Below are 21,016 nucleotides of genomic sequence, written 5' to 3' on the forward strand. Positions count from 1 at the left end.
GGGCCGCGAGGAAACGATATGAGTCAGCTGCACCTTTCCTCATTCCCTGTCACGCACTGTTGAACTTGAACATAGGGTTGCCAACTGTCCCGTATTTGCCGGGACATCCCGTATGTCCCCCGGGAAGGTAGAGTGTTCCTTTGAAACCTTTTGTGCCGAAATGGTGTGAAACGAAGAAGTAATTACCATTAATTTATATGGGGAAAAATTTTGAATGTTCCCAGACCCAAAAATAACTTAACAAATCATACCAAATAACACATAAAACCGAAAATAAATAACACTAACATATAGTAACAAAGTTGGCAACCCTAACTGTAAAAGACATATTGAGGTGAGTTTAACTCTACTTGAACACCTCCCCCCCCCTCCCGCCTCCCAGTTGGCCGGTCCGCGGTGCAAAAAAGGTTGGGGACCCCTGCTGTAGAATGAGCATAGAGAATTAGCAAAGTTAAAAAAAAAAGTAGTGATCTCCAAATTATTCCTGACGCCAAATGCTAGCAAGGTCAGAAACATGGCTGAAAAGAGGGCATACAGGATACAGATGTCACAGGTATGACAAAAGGTACAAAGGGGAGGGAAGGTGAACCTTTTTGCTAAGGAAGGATGTAACAGCAGTATTTAGGGGTGACATTTTTTGGGGGATTGCTGAGTGCGGCCATATAGAATTTAGGAGGGTCATTCTGGTGGCGCTGTGTTATAAATCATAATAGTCAGCAGGAACATAATAGAACAGCAGGATCAGGTGTGTAGAAGATAGTTGTAAGAATAATAGGGCTGTATTAAAATTTAATATTTTAAAATTCTGGATATTTTAAAATTCCCCAGTATTAACTGGGCCATCCAGCCTTCAGGGCTTGGATGGGATGGAATTTGCGAAAATGTGCCCAGGACCTCTCCAAATCAATATATAGAAGGCCCAACTCAAGAGCAATAACTCCTCTTACGGAATGAGGCAAGCTAAGTCACTGAAGTGGCAGCCAGTGAGCACTTCAGTTCTAGTGGCCATAATTCTAGCTTTAAGATAATGATGGAAAAGTACAGGACTAGCCCTATCCTGCAAAAGGATACACTGGAGTAAAGCCAGTTTTGGGGGAGTAGACAGGATCTAGTAGTGTGAAATTGGGTGAGCCTGTTTGAAAAGAAAAGAATGAATGGGAAGTGTGAGGCTTTTAAGAGTGTGAGAGCAACTGGTCAGAGCAGTATGTTTCTGTTAAGGTGAAGGGTAAACATAGCAAGTTTTGAGAATCATGGGAGATGAGAGACAATGAGGTTCTGGTGAAGAAAAATAAAACAAACATTCAGGGTTTGGGTACAAGTGAATCCCTTGATAACTATAAAAAGTTTAAGTATGCTCAACAGGGAAATCAGAGGGTAAAGAGAAGCAATAAAATGGATTTAACATGCAAGGTTAAGGAAAATTCCAAGAAGATCAACAGCTATATTAAAAGGCTAAGGAGAGAACAAATCCCAGAGGAGATCAGCAGGGTTACCCATGTCTTAGTCACAAAGATGGACGAGACTTGTTTCCCTCATCACATATGCAAGCATAGAGGAGAAATATTCATCAAGGGCAACAAGTGGATATGTTTTGGAGGGCATTGATAATACCAAGGAAGAGGTATTGGGAGGCTTAAAGTGCATTAAAGTGAATGAATTCAAGGCACTAAAAGGGTGGATTCTTAGACTTTGCGTGAGGCTAAAGAGGAAATTGCAGAGGCCCTTTCAGAGATATTTGCTTCACCAAATACTGGTGAAGCTTCCAAATACTGGAAAGATGGCTCATGTTCTACTGTCTACGAAGGGTAGCAAGGACAAGCCATGGTACCATGACCCGGTTAACCTGACATCAGTGGTGCGGAAGCTACTGGAGGGAAATTTGATGGGACAGGACCCCAGTGAATCAAAGAAGAACTAGTTACAATGGCGCTAGAAAGTTTGCAAACTCTAGAGTTACCTCTATTTCTTGTTCTGGATGCTGTTGAGGGGGTGACCTGACAGGGGATGCCCACGGTGACTGGGTCTCTGGCACTGAGCCTGGCGCTGTTGTGCAGGAGAGAAGGAGGGAGAAGAGAAATGCAGTAGCCGTAGGGGATTCTATAGTCAGGGGAACGGACAAGAGAGTCTGTGAGCCTGATAGAGATACTTGCATGGTGTGTTGCCTCCCCAGTGCCAGGGTACGGGATGTCTCGGATTAGGTCCTGAATATTCTGAAGGGGGAGGGTGAGCAGCCAGTTGTCTTGGTACATGTTGGTACCAATGACATAGATAGGACAAAGGAGGAGGTCCTGAAGAGAGATCTTCAGGAGTTAGGAAGGAAGCTGAGAAGCAGGACCTCCAGGGTAGTAATCTCGGGATTGCTACCTGTGCCACGTGCTAGCGAGGGCAAGAATAATAGGATCAGGCAGATGAATGCGTGGCTGAGAGACTGGTGTAGGGCGCAGGGCTTCAGATTCTTGGATAACTGGGATCTCTTCTGGGGGAAGTATGACCTGTTCAAAAAGGACAGGCTACACCTGAACCCGAAGGGGACCAATATCCTGGTGGGAAAGTTTAATAGAGCTGTTAGGGAGGGTTTAAACTAATTTGGCAGGGGGATGGGAACCAGAATGACAGAGCGGAGGAAGGGGAAAACAGAAATAAATCTAAGATAGTGAGCAGTAAAGATGTCAGGAAAGACAGGCAGGTGATGGGGCAAATTTGTAGCCATTGGAATGAGTTGCAGTGCAATAAAGTTGCAGTGAAATCAAAGCGAGAAGTATCAAATACTGGTCTTAAGGTGTTATACTTAAATGCCCGCAACATAAGGAATAAGGTGGATGATCTTGTCGTACAGATACAGATTGGCAGGTATGATATTGTGGCCATCACTGAGACCTGGCTAAAGGATGCATGTCTCTGGGAGCTGAACGTCCAAGGATACACGGTGTATCGGAAGGATAGGAAGGCAGGCAGAGGGGGAGGCGTGGCTTTATTGGTAAGAAATGATATTAAATCATTAGAAAGAGATGATATAGGATCGGAAGGTGCAGAATCTTTCTGGGTTGAGCTAAGAAATAGCAGGGGTAAAAGGACCCTGATGGCAGTTATTTATAGGCCTCCAAACAGCTGCAGGGATGTGGACTACAAATAACAACTGGAAATAGAAAAGGCTTGTCAGAAGGGCAGTGTTATGACAATTGTGGGGGATTTTAACATGCGAGTGGATTGGGAAAATCAGGTCGGCACTGGATCTCAAGAGAGAATTTGTAGAATGTCTGCGAGATGGCTTTTTAGAACAGCTTGTTGTTAAGCCCACTAGGGGATTGCTGTACTGGATTGGGTATTGTGTAATGAACCGGAGGTGATTGGAGAGATTGAGGTGAAGGAACCCTTAGGAGGCAGTGATCATAATATGATTGAGTTCACTGTGAAATTTGAAAAAGAGAAGCCGAAATCTGATGTGTCGGTATTTCAGTGGAGTAAAGGAAATTACAGTGGCATGAGAGGGGAACTGGCCAAAGTTGACTGGAAAGGGACACTGGCGGGAAAGACAGCAGAGCAGCAGTGGCTGGAGTTTATGCGAGAAGTGAGGAAGGTGCAAGACAGGTATATTCCAAAAAAGAAGAAATTTTCCAGTGGAAAAAGGATGCAACCGTGGTTGACAAGAGAAGTCAAAGCCAAAGTTAAAGCAAAGGAGAGGGCATACAAGGAAGCAAAAATTAGTGGGAAGACAGAATATTGGGAAGTTTTTAAAACCTTACAAAAGGAAACCAAGAAGGTCATTAAGAGGGAAAAGATTAACTATGAAAGGAAGCTAGCAAATAATATCAAAGAGGATACTAAAAGCTTTTTCAAGTATATGAAGAGTAAAAGACAGGTGAGAGTAGATATAGGACCAATAGAAAGTGATGCTGGAGAAATTGTGATGGGAGATAAGGAGATGGCAGAGGAACTGAACGAGTATTTTGCATCAGTCTTCACTGAGGAAGACATCAGCAGTATACCGGACACTCAAGGGTGGCAGGGAAGAGAATTGTGCGCAGTCACAATTACGACAGAGAAAGCACTTAGGGAGCTGAATAGTCTAAAGGTAGATAAATCTCTTGGACCAGATGGAATTCACCCGCGTGTTCTGAAGGAAGTAGCTGTGGAGATTGCGGAGGCATTAGCGATGATCTTTCAAAAGTCAATAGATTCTGGCATGGTTCCGGAGGACTGGAAGATTGCAAATGTCACTCCGCTATTTAAGAAGTGGGCAAGGAAGCAGAAAGGAAATTATAGACCTGTTAGCTTGACATTGGTGGTTGGGAAGTTGTTGGGAGTCGATTGTCAAGGATGAGGTTACAGAGTACCTGGAGGCATATGACAAGATAGGCAGAACTCAGCATGGATTCCTTAAAGGAAAATCCTGCCTGACAAACCTACTACAATTTTTTGAGGAAATTTCCAGTAGGCTAGACAAGGGAGATGCAATGGATGTTGTATATTTGGATTTTCAGAAGGCCTTTGACAAGGTGCCACATATGAGGCTACTTAACAAGATAAGAGCCCATGGAATTACGGAAAAGTTACATACGTGGATAGAGCGTTGGCTGATTGGCAGGAAACGGAGAGTGGGAATAAAGGGATCCTATTCTGGCTGGTTGCACTTTACCAGTGGTGTTCCACAGGGGTCCGTGTTGGGGCCACTTCTATTTACATTCTACATCAACGATTTGGATTATGGAATAGATGGTTTTGTGACTAAGTTTGCTACGAAGATAGGTGGAGGGGCCGGTAGTGCTGAGGAAACGGAGAGTCTGCAGAGAGACTTGGATAGATTGGAAGAATGGGCAGAGAAGTGGCAAATGAAGTACAATGTTGGAAAGTGTATGGTTATGCACTTTGGCAGAAAAAATAAATGGGCAGACTATTATTTAAATGGGGAGAGAATTCAAAGTTTGGAGATGCAACGGGACTTGGGAGTCCTCATACAGGATACACTTAAAGTTAACCTCCAGGTTGAGTCAGTAGTGAAGAAGGCGAATGCAATGTTGGCATTCATTTCTGGAGGAATAGAGTATAGGAGCAGGGATGTGATGTTGAGGCTCTATAAGGTGCTGGTGAGACCTCACTTGGAGTACTGTGGACAGTTTTGGTCTCCTTATTTAAGAAAGGATGTGCTGACGTTGGAGAGGGTACAGAGAAGATTCACTAGAATGATTCCGGGAATGAGAGGGTTAACATATGAGGAATGTTTGTCCACTCTTGGACTGTATTTCTTGGAGTTTAGAAGAATGAGGGGAGACCTCATAGAAACATTTCGAATATTGAAAGGCATGGACAGAGTGGATGTGGCAAAGTTGTTTCCCATGATGGGGGGAGTCTAGTAAGTACGAGAGGGCATGACTTAAGATTGAAGGGCACCCATTCAGAACAGAAATGCGAAGGAATTTTTTTAGTCAGAGTGTGGTGAATCTATGGAATTTGTTGCCACGGGCAGCAGTGGAGGCCAAGTCATTGGGTGTATTTAAGGCAGAGATTGATAGGTATCTGAGTAGCCAGGGCATCAAAGGTTATTGTGAGAAGGTGGGGGAGTGGGACTAAATGGGAGAATGGATCAGCTCATGATAAAATGGCGAAGCAGACTCGATGGGCCAAATGGCCGACTTCTGCTCCTTTGTCTTATGGTCTTATAATATGACCTAAAATGTGATCAGATCTTCACACAAATCCTAAAACTAGATGGCGAGAACCCAATTAAATAACTAATATAAAAAAAACATTATATTTGTTCATTTACAAACAAGAGAAAATCTGCAGATGCTGGAAATCCCAGCAACACACACAAAATGCTGGAGGAAGTCAGCAGGCCAGGCAGCATCTATGGAAGAGTACAGTCAATGTCCAGCTGTTCAAATGAATTCCTAAATAGGCTGATACTTGTCTTCTAGTTAAGCACCTACACGGGGTCTCTTCTTTGTATGTTATATTTTAAATGGCTTCTTTGTTATGTTAACCTTTTAAACTGCTATGTATGTGGATTAAAATGGTTTCTATGTTATGTTAAATGCTGAGAAAGTCTCTAGCTAGAACTTTGCTTGGGTTGATACAGATAGCAGGGTGCTATTAGCCAATGGGTGTTCATGTTATTATTTCTTGGGGTGATAATGCTGTCTCATATGACTGGGAACGAAGGTTTTTGGCGGGGAGTCGGACGAGAGACAGGGAGGACGACAGACGTGCAGGAAGGCTCCGGTCCGTCACTCCGGGTGGTCCCGAGCCGTGAGCCAACAGGGTCCAGGTGGTCCCGAAGAACTTCCTGAGCTCTAACTGTTTGTGCACGAAGAACTTGAACTTTGATAAGTCTGGCGCCTTTTTTTTTTCCCCATTCCTTCTTTTCCTGTATCGAACTTATATTAATTTCACAGACTTAGTAATATCTATAAAGTGTACTTGGTAAAACGTACTGTGTGTGCTGGCTGATGATTGATGGTTGGGATTGATTTGGGTGGCAGTGGTATAGCAACCGACCCAACTGGAGGCATCCAGGCGGGCCCTGGGCAGGATTTCCCTTAGATACATACGAGCCAATATAGCGGAGTTTTACACACCTCTTAAAAGTAACTTTTGCAAGTTCATATGAGATCCACATAATATATTTGGATCGACCCTGTCAATTCGATCATCTGCTCAACATTGTCAGGGATGAGTGATCATTCAAATGAACCATTTGAGAGAAATAGATGTGGTAAGATGTAATATTGCACGTAATATAGTAGGTGATTAAATCAGCAATAGAGTAGTTTAAAATGTTTAAAGGATCTATGTATTATCCAAAAAACTAAATCATCTTCTAGAACAGTTCAACTGAGTTTAACAGGTGACGTCAAAAGCTGACAATGAAACACAAGACTTGATAATGTTGCGAAACAAACTTCTTAACCTAGGCAAAAATTCTAGATTGGGATGTAATTCTGGATGTAATGACCCAGATTTGATTAGGGAGCTAAGGTAAAGGAATCCTTAAGAGACAGTGATCATAATATGAAAGAATCCACCCTGCAGTTTGAGCGGGAGAAGATAAAAGTCAAATATCATTATTACAGTAGAATAAAGGGAACTACAGAAGCTGGAGAGAGGAGCTCAACAAAGTTGATTGGAAGAGGAGACTAGCAGGGACGATGGCAGAACAGCAATAGCTGGAATTTCTGGGAGCAATTCAGAAGGTGCAGGAAAGATACATCCCAAAGATGAAGAAGTTTTCTAGAGGATGAGGCAACTGCAGCTGACAAGGCGACATAAAAGCAAAAGAGAAGACTTATAATACAGCAAAAATTAATGGGAAGGTAGATGATTGGGAAGCTTTTAAAAACCTAACAAAGGGCAACTAAAAAATCCAAAGGGAGAAAACATGAAATATGAAGGTAAACTAGCTATAAATATATAGAAAGGTTTTGTGATGTACGAAGAGTAAAAGCGCCACAAATGGATATTGGACCACTGGAAAATGACGTTGCGGAGGTAGCAATGGGGGACAAAGAAATGGCAGAGAAACTTACTAAGTATTTTGCATCAGTCTTCACTGTGACGACACTAGCAGTATGCCAGAAATGCGAAAGTGTTAGGGGGCAGAAGTGAATGTCTTTGCTATAACTAAGAAGGTGCAGGGAAGCTGAAAAGTCTGAAGGTAGATAACTCATCTGGACCAGAGGGTCTACATGAGTGTTCTGAAAGAGGTAACTTATGAGATTGTAGAGGCTTTAATTATGATCTTTCAAGAATCACTAGATTCTGGAATGGTTACAGAATGAACTAGAAACTTGCAAATGACACTCCACTCTGGCTTTCTTAAGCGGAAATCTTGCTTGACAAATCTGTTGAATTCTTTGAAGAAATAACATGCAGGATAGTCAAAGCATACTCAGTGGATGTTGTTTATTTGGACTTTCAGAGGCCTTTGACAAGGTGCCACACATAAGGCTGCTTAACAAGATAAAGGAAAGATACAAGCATGAATAGAAAATTGGCTGACTGGCAGGAGGTAAAGAGTGGGAATAAAGGGGGCCTCTTCTTATTGGCTGCCGGTGACAAGTGGTGTTTCAGAGGTCAGTGTTGGGACTGCTTCTTTTCACATCACACGTCAATTATTTGAATGAAGGAATTAATGGTTTGTGGCCAACATGGATGATACAAAGATAGGTGGAGGAGCAAGTAGTGTTGAGGAAGTAGGGAGTCTGCAGAAAGAATTGGACAGATTGGGAGAATGGGCAAAGAAGTGGCAGATGGAATATAGTTTAGGGAAGTACATGGTTAATACAGGTCGACCTTCACTAATCCGATTACTTGTAATCTGGTTCCTTCGATAATCCAGCACCTATAATGCTGAATGTGATCCTTCTGTAATTCGGCATTTTCACTAATCTGGCATTCCTCAGGTCCCAACGGTGCCAGATCAGTGAAGGTCGACCTGTATTTTGGTAGAAGGAATAAATGTGTAGACTATTTTCTAGAAGGGGAGAAAACTCAAAGAGCAGAGGGGCAAAGGCACTTGGAAGAACTCGTGCAGGATTCCATAAAGGTTGACTTGCAGATTGAGTCAGTGGTAAGGAAGGCAATGCAATGTTAGCATTCATTTTGAGAGAACTAGAATACAAGAATAAGGATGCAATATGGCTTTACAAGACATTGGTCAGACTGCATTTGAAGGATTGTGAGCGGTTTTGGGTCCCTTAGCTAAGAAACAATGTGCTGGATTTGAAGAGGGCTCAGAAGTGGTTCACAAAAATGATCCCAGGAATGAAAGGGTAAACATACGAGCAGTGTGATAGCTCTGGGCCTGTACTTGCTGGAGTTTAGATCTCATTGAAACCTATCGAATTATGAAAGACCCAGATAGAGTGGGTTTAGAGATGATTTTCCTAGTGTCAGAATGTAGGACTAGAGTACACAGCCTTAGAATAGAGGGACATCCATTTACAACAGAAATGAGGAAAAATTTCTTTAGCCAGAGGGTAGTGAATCTATAGAATTCACTGCCACAGGCAGCTGCCAAGTTATTGGGTATATTTAAGATGGAGGTTGATAGGTTCTAGATTAATTAGGACGTCAAAGGTTACAGGGAGATGACAGGAGAATGGGGTTGAAAGGGATAATAAATCAACCATGATGGAATGGCGGAGCAGACCTGAATGGCCTAATTCTGCTCCTATGTCTTATGGTCAAAAATATAGCAACAACAGAATTAAAAGAGATTTATATTCAAAGTGATAATTATGTCGTTCGCTCCCTCACCTCAACAATTTCACTTATCATATCTACATTCCTGAATATTGTGACCCAGAAATCGGGGATTCCTTTGGGATTTTCGTCTTGTTCTGATTCTTCTTTCTTCTCTTCTATTGCTGCTTTCTTTTTCAATTCTTCCTATTAAGACAAAAGCCAAAACAGAAGTATTAATCAATGCACTGTAAAGCTCAGAAAGCAAATTTGGCCACAAGTTCTTTACACTTGACCACAAAAATGTAAACCAACAAAAAGTGCTTTGTTCCATTATTCTAATTCAAAATGTCAAATCCACTTTACTTAACATGGATTTCTTTTTCAGTCCATTTGCTGGAGACTGCCCGGTTAATTATGTTAACTACTTAGCTTTTCAGTTCTGGGGGCCAAATGTACATTTAGAAACATGTCTCCACAGACTTAAAACTCCTAGAAATATTAAGTCCATGAGATTCCAGTCAGTATCTGCTGATGACACTAAATCACATTTAAAACAAAACTAGCAGTAAACATAACCAGTGAAAGCCACTGAATAGCTGACATGAGAAATTAAAGATATTTAGCAATGAGACACACTAATTTGAAGTTGGGCTCAAATGTAATTTTATTTCTGTGTGAAGAAAATCTTCCTTTGTGCTGCTTCAAAGACAGGCAAACTGCGAAGGTGGATGTTGAAGAAAGTACTTATTTCAGACTACAGTGCACATAGAACATAAAACAGTACAGGGTCTTTGGCCCTCAATTACTATGCCAGTTAAATAAACTTATTCCTTGACCAATCTAATTCTTCCCTCTTAAACAGCCAATAACCCTCTGTTTTTCTTACTTTCTTGTATATATAATCTCAGCGTTTCTTAAATGCTCTAATTGCATCAGCCTCTACAAATACCTCTGGTAGTCCATTATAGGCATGTACTACTGTGGAAAAAAAACACTTCCCTTTGACACCTCCCTTAAACTTCCCTCCATTGGCTGCCCACTCTACCTATGTCTCTCATCAAGTTATTTCTCGACGTCCTTTGCTTCAAAGGCAAAAACCCTAAACTGTTCAACTTTTTCTCATAAACCATATAATCTAATCCAGGCAGCATCCTGGTAAATCTCCTCTGCACCCTCTAAAGCTCCCACATCCTTCTTATAATTAGGCAACCAGAATTGAACACTATTTCAAGAGTGGTTTAACCAGAGTTTTATAAAGTCAAACATTACCCTATGGCTCTTGAACTCAATGAAGGCTAAACACCACACTCCCTCTTGATAGCTATCAACTAACACAGTAGTTGATAGGATGGTTAAGGTAGCTAAGTGAATGTCAGGAGAGGGAAGAGGAATAGACTGTCAGAGCAGGGCACCCCTGCAGCTGTCCCCCTCAATGACAAATACCAGATTCCAGTTAATTGGGCATATTTTGGCCCAATTCAGCAGCTGCTCCAATTAGCTGGTTTCATGGAAAGTTAAAAAAGTATAAAAAGACAAAATATCGCTCAACTCAGTAACAATCTATATATCTAAATGAAATACAGAAAAATTTGGAACATTACCAATACCTCTACAGTGCTATAACTGTGTTCCTAATATTAACTGATATATAATCTCAGGATATAATGGAGGAATTCATCTGCCATGTTCTTTTGATCGACTGTAAATGAACAAAATCAGCATAGACACTAGTGCAGATAATGGACTGCCCTCATACAACTCTTCCAACGATTGCATCCTCCAAATATTCATTTTCATTGTAACATTCAAGATGATTATCGATGCCTTCACAATTCCTAACTTGAAGTAGTGAAATGTTTCATTTTCACTCCTGGCCATTTCTGGCATTGCCAAGCCTGAATGCTTGAAACTTTGGTGAGTAAAACAGTTCCAAGTTGTTTTGCTGATTATTTCTCACCAGCTATCAGTGACAAAAAAAGACCACAGTTTTTTGAACATGAACACCCATAACTCACACTATTTAAAAACTGATTGTTTGAAGCATGGTATAGTGTCTAATGGCCACACAAGTGTACACGACCTGTGCTAGTTTGAAACTGATCGGCAACAGTCTCCCGTCCCAAACTAACGGCAGTCCTGATTAACCGATGGCCTAATTAACCGGAATCCACTGTAGTTAAAAGGTATATAAAAAAAGACACACTATCATTTATCTGAACAATAAATTATGTATTTAAATAAAATACAGAATAAATTAGAACTCTATTAATATTAGTGCAGTACTATAAAACTGTATTAGTTCCTAATAGTTATCAATGGAGGAATTCATTCAGTGTATGCTACCATACATTCGTTTGATGGACTGTAAATGAACAAAATCAGCGCAGACATCTAGTGCAGATAATGGCTGCTTCCATACAATGCTTTTGATGATTGCATCCTCTAAACCTTCACTTTCATTTTAACATTCAAGGTAAGTATCAATACCTTCAAATTCTTCATAGTTCCTAACCTGTTGTGAAATCGCTTCATTTTCACTCCCGGCTCTTTCTAGCACATCCAAGCCTGAATGCTTGGAACTGCAGAGTAAAACACTTCTGAACTGCCTTGCCAACTTATTTCTCGCCCACTATCAGTGACAAGAATCGCTGCTTTTTGAACACAAGCACACACAACTGAAGCTATTTAAGCACTGTTCGCTCGAAACACGGTGTAGTATCCAAGGGCCACATGACATGATGCAACTGATGCTAGTTAGAAACTGTTCAGCAAGTCTCCCGTCCCAATTAAGTAGCATAGTGTCCCAAACAAATGACTGCCCCCGTTTAAACAATGACTCAATTAATTGGAATCCATTGTGTATCAGTCTGAATACTGCTCAGGGAGGGAGGAGGAAGGAACAACTTACCCAGGGAAAACTGCAATGGCCAGGTACCTGCCACTGAGGCTGGCTCTGCAGCTCAGAAAGGAAGAGAGGGGAGAAGGGCAGAGTGGTAGTGACAGCAGATCCTTTGGTTAGGAACAAATAGGTGATTCTGAAAACAAGAATGCAACTCCCAAATGGTATGTTGCCTCCAGGTGTCAGGGTTAAAGATGTCTCGGATCGAATACACAGCATTCTTAAGGGAGGGGATGAGCAGCCATTGGTACATATGGAGTTAAGGAGTAGTTAAGAAGTTAGTTAGGAAGCTAAAAAGCAGCACCACAGTGGTAGCAATGTCTAGATTGCTGCCTGTGCTATGCATCTTTGGGGGTAAGAACAGGATGACATGGCAGATAAATGTGTGGCTGAAGAGTTGGTGCAAGTGGCAAGGTTTCAGATTTGTGGATGATTGGGTTTTCTCCTGGGTAAGCTATGCCTTTAGAAAAGGGACAGGTCATACCTTCCCTGAAAAGGAGCAATGTCCTTGCAGGCAGGTTTGCTGTAGGTATTCGGGAAGATTTAAACTAGGCGGTTGGGGGATGGGAACCTGAGTATTAGGTCAGATGATGGAGCAGTTGGTATTCAAGTAGATGTAAATGTGGTGAGAGACTGAGGTAAGAAAGGCACTGGATAGGGCATAAATGCAGTCATTAGCATGGGTTAAAATGTATTTACTCTAAAGCAAGAGGTACCTGGGTGATGAACTTGGAGCATACATTAGTAATGGAGCTGTGGCCATTACAGAGACTTTGCTTGATGTTCTGAAACTTTGCCACTTGAAAAGGGGTAGGTAGGGAGGGAGGTAAGGTGCCAATTAGGAATAATTTCACATCTGCAGAAAGGAAAGATGTTGTGGATGGATTGTCTACTGAGTGAGTGTGGGTGGAAATCAAAATCAGAAAAGCAGCAATCACTCTATTGGAATATTCTAAGGACCTCCCCCCCCCTCCCCCATAACAACACTGAGGAACAGACTGAATTGACTTTATTTCAAGTGTAATTTTATTAATTAAAACTGAATTGAATTTGACTTTATTTCTTACATCCTTCACATATACGAGTAAAAATCTTTACATCTCCGTCTAAATGTGCAATCATAGTAATTTATAATAAATAGAATAGTCAATGTAACATAGAAATACATTCAAATCAGCGTGAGCTAATCAGTCTGATGGCCTGGTGGAAGCAGCTGTCCCAGAGCCTGTTGGTCCTAATGCTGCAGTACCGTTTCCAGATGATAGCAGCTGGAATAGATTGTGACTGGGGTGACTCGGGACCCTACTGATCCTTCGGGTCCTTTTTACACACCTGTCTTTGTAAATGTCCTGAATCATCGGAAGTTCACAACTATATGTGTGCTGGGCTGTCCGCACCACTCTCTGCAGAATCCTGCGAGTAAGGGAGGTACAGTTCCCATATCAGGCAGCGATGCAGCCAGTCAGGATGCTCTCAATTGTGCCCCTGTAGAAAGTTCTTAGGATTTGGGGGCCCCATATCAAACTTCCTCAACCGTCTGAGGTGAAAGAGATGCTGTTGTGCCTTTTTCACCACACTGCTGGTGTGTACAGACCATGTGAGGTCCTCGGTGATATGGATACTGAGGAATTTAAAGCTGTTTACCCTCTCAACCCCAGATCCATTGATGTCAATAGGAGTTAGCCTGTCCCCATTCCTCATGTAATCCACAACCAGCTCCTTTGTTTTTGCAACATTGAGGGAGAGGTTGTTCTCTTGACACCGCTGGGTCAGAGAGATGACTTCTTCCCCGTAGGCCACCTCGTTATTGTTTGAGATTAGGCCAATCAATGTAGTATTGCCAGCAAATTTAATTAGCAGATTAGAGCTGTGGGTGGGAACACACACATGGGTATACAGGGAGTAAAGGAGGGGACTTAGTACACAGCCCTGAGGGGCTCCTGTATTGAGGGTCACAGGGGTGGAGGTGAGGGAGCCCACTCTTACCACCTGCTGGCGATCTAACAGGAAGTCCAGGATCCAGCTGCACAAGGCAGGGTCAAGGCCAAGGTGTCTGAGCTTCCTGTCGAGCCTGGATGGAATTAGTGTTGAATGCTGAACTGTTGTCCAAGAACAGCATTCTCACAGAAGCATCCCTCTTCTCCAGATGTGCAAGGACAGTATGTAGGAGGCAAATTTGGAAAAATATTGTTTGCAACTCCTTAGTGCAAAAGGCTTAGATGGGTGGAATTTATTAGGTGTGCCCTGAAAGGATTCCTGACTCAAAATGCTGAGAGGCCGACTAGAGGAGACGCCATACTGAACTTGGTCAGGTGACAGATCTCTCAGTGGGTGAGCACTTCAGAGACTCCCCAGCCTTTAGCATAGCCATGGTCAAGCATCAGAGCAGGCAATAAGAGAAATTACTTCGTTGGAGGCAGGCTAATTACAATTGTATAAGGCAAGAACTTGGGAGCATAACTTGTGACCTAATGTTCAGGAAGCCTAAATTGAACAGGGTTCGAGAGTTATAAGGTAGCCAGGAAGATTTAATGAGAGTATTCTGACACTGTCTGTATGGGATGGAAAACAGAGTTCGTGGGTTAGAGATGGCAAAGTCAGGGTAGGAAGTTCTGGAAGGTTTGGTGTGGGACTGAGGGGTAGTCATGGGACAGATGGGGTAACAATGCAACAGAAGAGAGAGACAAAAGGTTAGGGTATGTGATAGTGGTGCATCAGCTTTGCCTTGGCTCCAGCCGCTCCACAATTCACACACTCAAACTTCCAGCAGACTCAACCACTTGGCTCTTTTAAAAAAAAATCAATGAAAAATTCTCCAGGTAACATTGAATCTTGTTTTTTTGATAGTGAAAACCTACAGTATTTATGTAATGTGTACTATTTGCAGTGAGCAGTTTTTAAACTTGTGGACAAAAAGATGTTGGTATACTAAAAAATGCATTTTCATAAAATTATAATGCCCAAATAAATGGAGAACAACTTACACATAGGCATATTTTATACATCATATTTTGCAATCTACATTTTGACAAGAAATTCTACTTTCAGAAAGGTCACAGGTTTGATCAGATTTATAATCTATATTGATCTAAATTGGAGAAATTCCACCTCCCACCCCCTCTCTCCCCCACAAAAGTGAAACTTACTGCTAATTCTTCCTCTTCTTCCTTGTCGCTATGCCATTCACATTCTGCATCTGTGGGCTCTACGTTGCCTGACGTTATGTCTCGTCTCTGGAAGAGGGAAAACAACTAAGCAACAAACGGGTTGCCACACTGATAATTAGCAGTAATATTCCACATCACTGAACACAAAGAATGAAGCTATATTGTTGGTGTGCTGCATTCTTGCTAAAATACGTAACATATAACCCATCATTTTAAGGCTTACTAATGAAGTAGCAACTTCATCGTGCACAGGATGAATGGGTCTTTAACCTTCCATGTTGAGCATGAAGCTTGTTATGTCAAACTTTGATTTTTCTCGTTCTGTGAATTCAACCTTGGTCAGGATAATATTATTTAAGCAGTCACACACTGAGAGGGTCGAGAGCAGAACCAGCTGGATTGTTCTTCCACAGCGATTTGACAGCCTCTTCCAGGCTGTAAACATTGTGATTCTGCAGACACGAAGGTGCTGGTACCACAATAGCTCTCGTCTCACCAATAGCAGAGAAATTTAAGAGAGCAACTTGCAAGGCCATTGTGAAATAAATCAAGAACAAATTGCTCTAGTGTATCCATCCAAACTATGTTGAATTACAAAGGATCACAGAGAATGAACAAATTTGGAAGCAAGAGACAGACGTGGCAATAAAGTTCAGCTAATCTGTGCCTTTTTTTTATAGCTCCTATCAAACAAGTGGCTTCTGCCAGCCAGAGGAAAAGATAAAAAGCTCAGAAACCACTGAATAAAATTCACTCAAGTCACAGACTGTACAGCAACATTGTGAAACTGCCTCCATTACAAAGGCAGCAGTACTCAAATGGCAGTTGATCACCTTCTCTAGGACAAATAGAGATCAACATTAAATACTGACCCTGTCAGTGATACCAAATTCTCGTGTAAATAAACTGCTAACAAGATTAGTTGTATAGTGTCAATCATAGGACTATTAAGACCAGTTTGAAGACTCCAGGAGGAAAGAAAACAGCACCTCAAACCAATAATTGGGTAAGTGATTGAATGTTTAAAAAAATTAAAAGGTAAGAAGTTCAAAAGACAAAGATACCAGAGGAATAAGGGAACAGACAGGAGGTGAGATTCAGTGAAAAGTTGATGATATTCAGTGAGGTGTTAGGTACAAGTGGTCAGTGAAATGACTCAATGAGTTATAAATGGAAGTGGTAAAAGAAGGTTTAAATGTTGAGCAACTGAAAATAAGGCAGATGGAGATGCTCAAACAGAAGTCTTGGATGTGCATGAGGCAGGGAAAGATGATGATTTATTTGACTTTCTATGAGGAGCCCAGCTGCAGAACTTAGTCTTGTATGAGGAAATATTGGATTCCAGACCTGGACAAATCTCATTCCAAATCAGAAACAGAAATGAATTACCTAAGAATTGGACAGTGGAGACTTGTAAGAAAATGGAGATAGAATAATTGATTTGCCTTGTTTTGGTAATTATATTTTAAAATTATAAAATTTATTTTTAATTGATTTATTATATTTTGTAAAATGTCTCTGAAGGCTAGTCATGTGGAACCTATCAAAATTATTTATAACTTCTAAGTTTGTACTCAGCTTTCCCAGTAGTCAAGACCATTTAAGAAGTAGGACCCGATTGCTACACCACAGAAGGCCATGTTGCTGTCCATTCGATGATATTGAATTTCAAAATAAAGAGGGAGAAAGATCATCCACCTGTATCTAGACAGGCAAATGTACGAGTACTGAAGGACTGTAGTACAGCATTTCTGGACAAATAAGTTATACCAGATATCTAACTCTATGCTCATGTAGGTTGGTTATGACAAAAAGGTTCCCAGGATTGAATTCAACCCCCCACGTTTCAATTAAAGCATCTGAAATGATAGATAGCAGTTACAGTGTCAGAGACTAACGATCAATCTTGACCTCCAGTGTTATGCCGTGAATTTTCCTCATTTTCCTTTATGACTGCATGGGCTTCCTTCAGTGTTATAAATTCCTCCCAATTCCTAAAATGCGTACTGTGCAAAAGTCTTAGGCACCCTAGACTTTTGATATAAATTTTGTTTTAGATGTTTATTTTTTGTCTTAGTGTCTCAGTAGAAAACAAACTTCAGAGAAATTTTTCTATTTTGTTAAAGAAAATAACATATTAAGTAATAGACTACTTTTCAGTATATTGCCCAGTGTACAATTAAAACAAAGATAACAAACAAAATGCCAATGATCAATGACATATTAAGCTGAATGAACTAAAATGATTAATTGAAACTGAAACGGGTGTAGAAGGTATCAAACTGAATGAAGGACAGCCTAACTAAAAGGTGAGGGTGTAACAGATATGACAGTTTAATCTTAAAATCATCAATTCTTATACCATGGCAAGAGTGAGTATAGCAACAAGACACAATGCATCAGCAAGGTCTCTTCCAAGCAAAAATTTCACGGCAGACAGGAGTTTCAAGCTCTTCTAAAGAATCACAAAGAAACGGGCAGGGTTGAGGACCAGAAACGCAGTGGTCAGCCATGGAAACTGAGTACAGCAGACGAGTTTAAGATGGCATTACTAAAGACGTGTGATAACTTACTGCTGATTCAAATGGCAAGAAATGCGACTAAAATATTACTTTTCTGAAGCAATTTGTAGTCAACTATCACCACAAACAATGAAAACGCAAGCGGAGGCGAAGCTGATCTGTAGGATGAGCCACGACGGTGTATTGCAAAGCCAAAACACCACATGTTCAAGATGCAGATGTAGTTCGTATCGCTGTCGCTGTTGGAGTACACGATTTGGAGTCATTGATGAAGAAGAGTTTGGATGCTCATCCACCTAACCCAGGTGTGAGCTTGGATCACTCCAAGCACTGAGCTGATCTGGTGAGATTGAGAACGGCTTCAGGCTGTGCTGCCCAAGGGTATCACTGCACCGAAATCCAGGTCCGAAAGTGAAGCTCTAGCGTGGACAATTTAAACACTGGCCCAGATAGACTGGAAGGCTTGAATGTTGGGACTAGAGGTGAAAGTGGGGCTGATTTTGCTTGCTCCCCCGTGATGTTCAATTCTCTAAGGTACACTGTTGTGCAGTTTTATAAGGAAATGGGCTGGTAGGTTGTTCCAAGCACCTTGGAGAACTTGTCACAGTTCTTCTGCAGACTTTGGCCTAAGAGAATTGATATAGTTTTAAAGGCATGATTTGATTCTTTCTTCCTGTTTACTGATCTTTTTGTAATTTTTTGATATTTAGAAACTTTTTATTTCATTATTTTAGAAAGCATCTTCACTTCAGAGTTTTTTTCCATATGTGCCTAAGAATTTTAGATGATCATAGGACTGAACTGACCCCAATTCAATGAAAGCATCTGAATGATAGGTAATAGTAGACCGTCGCCTCACAGCTCCAGTGGCTGACGATCAGTCTTGACCTCCAGTGTTGTGCTGTGAACTTTGCACATTTTCCTTATGACTGTGTGGGTTTCCGTTGCTGTTGTAAATTCCTCCCACTTCCTCAAAATGCAAGAATAAAAGGGGTTGAAGTTTAAAGTGGGCTCTCGATGGTTGGTGCTGAGCTGGGCGGGTTGAAGTGCACATTTCCACAGTTAATAACCATGAATCTGTAACTCAATAAAGCAACCTCAGAAGACACTGTTCATCTGTGTTCATATCTGAGGAATTATTTTAAACATTCCAGGCTTTAAAATCATATTCAAAATAATACTCTTATCTCAATGTCATACAAGGTAACTATTCAAGCTGCAATATTCCTCACATAATAAGCAAAATTGGGCATTTTAATACAATAATTTAGAGCATTTCAGCAAAAGGAAGTTAATAATTCTACCAAATGCCAACTTTTTGGACTGAACAAATTACACTTATTAGGTTAAGCATTGCTTTCATACAAATATATACAAGACATTTTTTAAAATACTCTTACCTTTTCGAAGTATGGCTGGTAAAGAGCTGCATATTTCCGCTCCAGTTCATGAATTTCCTCATAAAATTTGGCTTCTATGTGGGCACATTTAACCTGAAGCCGCTTCAAGGCGTTTATTCTTCTCTTTACAGCTTTAGGTAAACTGCAAATAGTCAATTATTAATATAAGAAACAAAGAAAACACAAAGAGTAACTTATAAGCTACTCTCTTTGCCTGAGCTTTTTTAAAGAAAAGAACATCTATGATAAAGATAAATCCATACTCTCCTTGCTTGAAATTTTTCATAGTTTTTCTGTCTGAGGCTGGTCCAAACATTAACAACCAGGCTCTGTGCAGCAGAAGACATAACACTACTGCACAAACAGGCCAGAATAAGTCTAACCACAAAGAAGTTGTAAACATGATAGCGAGCCAGGTCACAATCCTTATTTTATTAGTGTCAAGCCATTATAGCCCCTGAAGGTTGCTATTTGACCTGGACATTCCAGAACTTAATCAAACAATTAAAAACATTCATTAAAAAACAAAAACAACTATTTTTACTGTAGCCTTTCCTTTCCACTGAATTGCATGGACTTGCTCTGGCTAGCTCTGACTTGACACAGATTCAACATACAGAAATAAAACTACCAACATTTGTCAGCCCTACTCACCCACGACTCCCCCAGCTACCCAGAATCTTAATTCAATTCTTTCATAGTTCTGTGTTTAATGACTGCAATTGAAGTTGATGACAGTAAGCAATATGACACAATCCTTAAATGTCTATAAATACTTAAAATTTTCCCTTGGAAATAAATTCTACTTTCACTTTTGTGTAGAATGATCCTATTGCTGGAAGATCAGCACCCTAAAAAGCATTTGCAATTGATCTAATGTTAATGAAGAACAAATGTTCAGGGCTCAATTTTCAGCAATCAACATGTATAGTTCTGCATGATCGACCATAAGCTACAAGGTCCTCCTACAGCAGCTTTCAGTTCTCAACTAATGAGTATCAAAGGATATGGGCCATAGTCTATCATGTTGTCAAAGTACTGAAAGGAAATTAGTGGATAAAGAAGCATATTATCTATTTTATAGTCTTCACACTTTAAAGTTCGGATTGGCAACAACATCTCCTCCACAATCTCCATCAGCACAGGTGCACCACAAGGCTGTGTGCTTAACCCCGTGCTCTACTCACTTTATACTTACTGAGGCTTAATGCAACTCCAATGTCATATTTGTTTGCTGATGACACCACTGTTGATGGTCGAATTAAAGGTGGCAACGAATCAAAATATAGGAGGAAGACTGAAAATCTGGCTGAGTGGAGCCACAGCAACATTAGCAAGACCAAGGAGGAAATCTGAGTTCCTTGAGCTAGTCCTCATGGGGGCATTAGAGGTGGAGAGGGTCAGCAACTTTAAACTACTTGGTGTTATCATTCCAGAAAATCTGCCCTGGGCACAGCACACAAGTGCAATTACAGTAAAAGCATGGCAGTGCCTCTATTTCCTTAGAAGTTTGCAAGCTTTGGCAGGTCACTTAAATTTTGACAAACTTCAATAGATGTGTGGTGAAGAATATATTGACTGGTTGCATCACAGCCTAATATGGAAACACCAATACCTTTGAATAAAAAAGCCTACAAACAAGTAGTGGATATGGCCCACCATCACAGTAAATGCTGCCATCTGGAAGATGGCACAGGAGCCTCAGGACCAAAATCACCAGGTTCAGGAACAGTTATTACCTCTCAACCAACCAGGCTCTTGGAATCAGAGGGATAACTTCACTCGCCCCATCACTGAAACGTTCCTACAACCTATGGACTCACTTTCAAGGACTCCATCTCACTT

General features: G+C 41.0%; 1 protein-coding gene across 4 annotated transcripts in view; it reads right to left on the reverse strand.

Annotated features, from left to right (window-relative positions):
* nap1l4b (nucleosome assembly protein 1-like 4b) overlaps nt 1–21,016 on the reverse strand; it is a 123,574-nt gene that overhangs the window by 58,311 nt on the left and 44,247 nt on the right. For all 4 annotated transcript variants that reach the window (XM_063062121.1, XM_063062122.1, XM_063062123.1 and 1 more), the window contains exons 5-7: nt 19,172–19,313; nt 15,229–15,315; nt 9,256–9,387 (exon numbers count right to left, since the gene is read on the reverse strand). In XM_063062121.1, coding sequence (XP_062918191.1) covers nt 9,256–9,387; nt 15,229–15,315; nt 19,172–19,313 — 361 coding nt within the window. The remainder of the gene's footprint in view (nt 1–9,255; nt 9,388–15,228; nt 15,316–19,171; nt 19,314–21,016) is intronic.

Source organism: Mobula hypostoma, chromosome 11 (genome assembly GCF_963921235.1).
Source record: "Mobula hypostoma chromosome 11, sMobHyp1.1, whole genome shotgun sequence".
NCBI lineage: Eukaryota > Metazoa > Chordata > Chondrichthyes > Myliobatiformes > Myliobatidae > Mobula > Mobula hypostoma.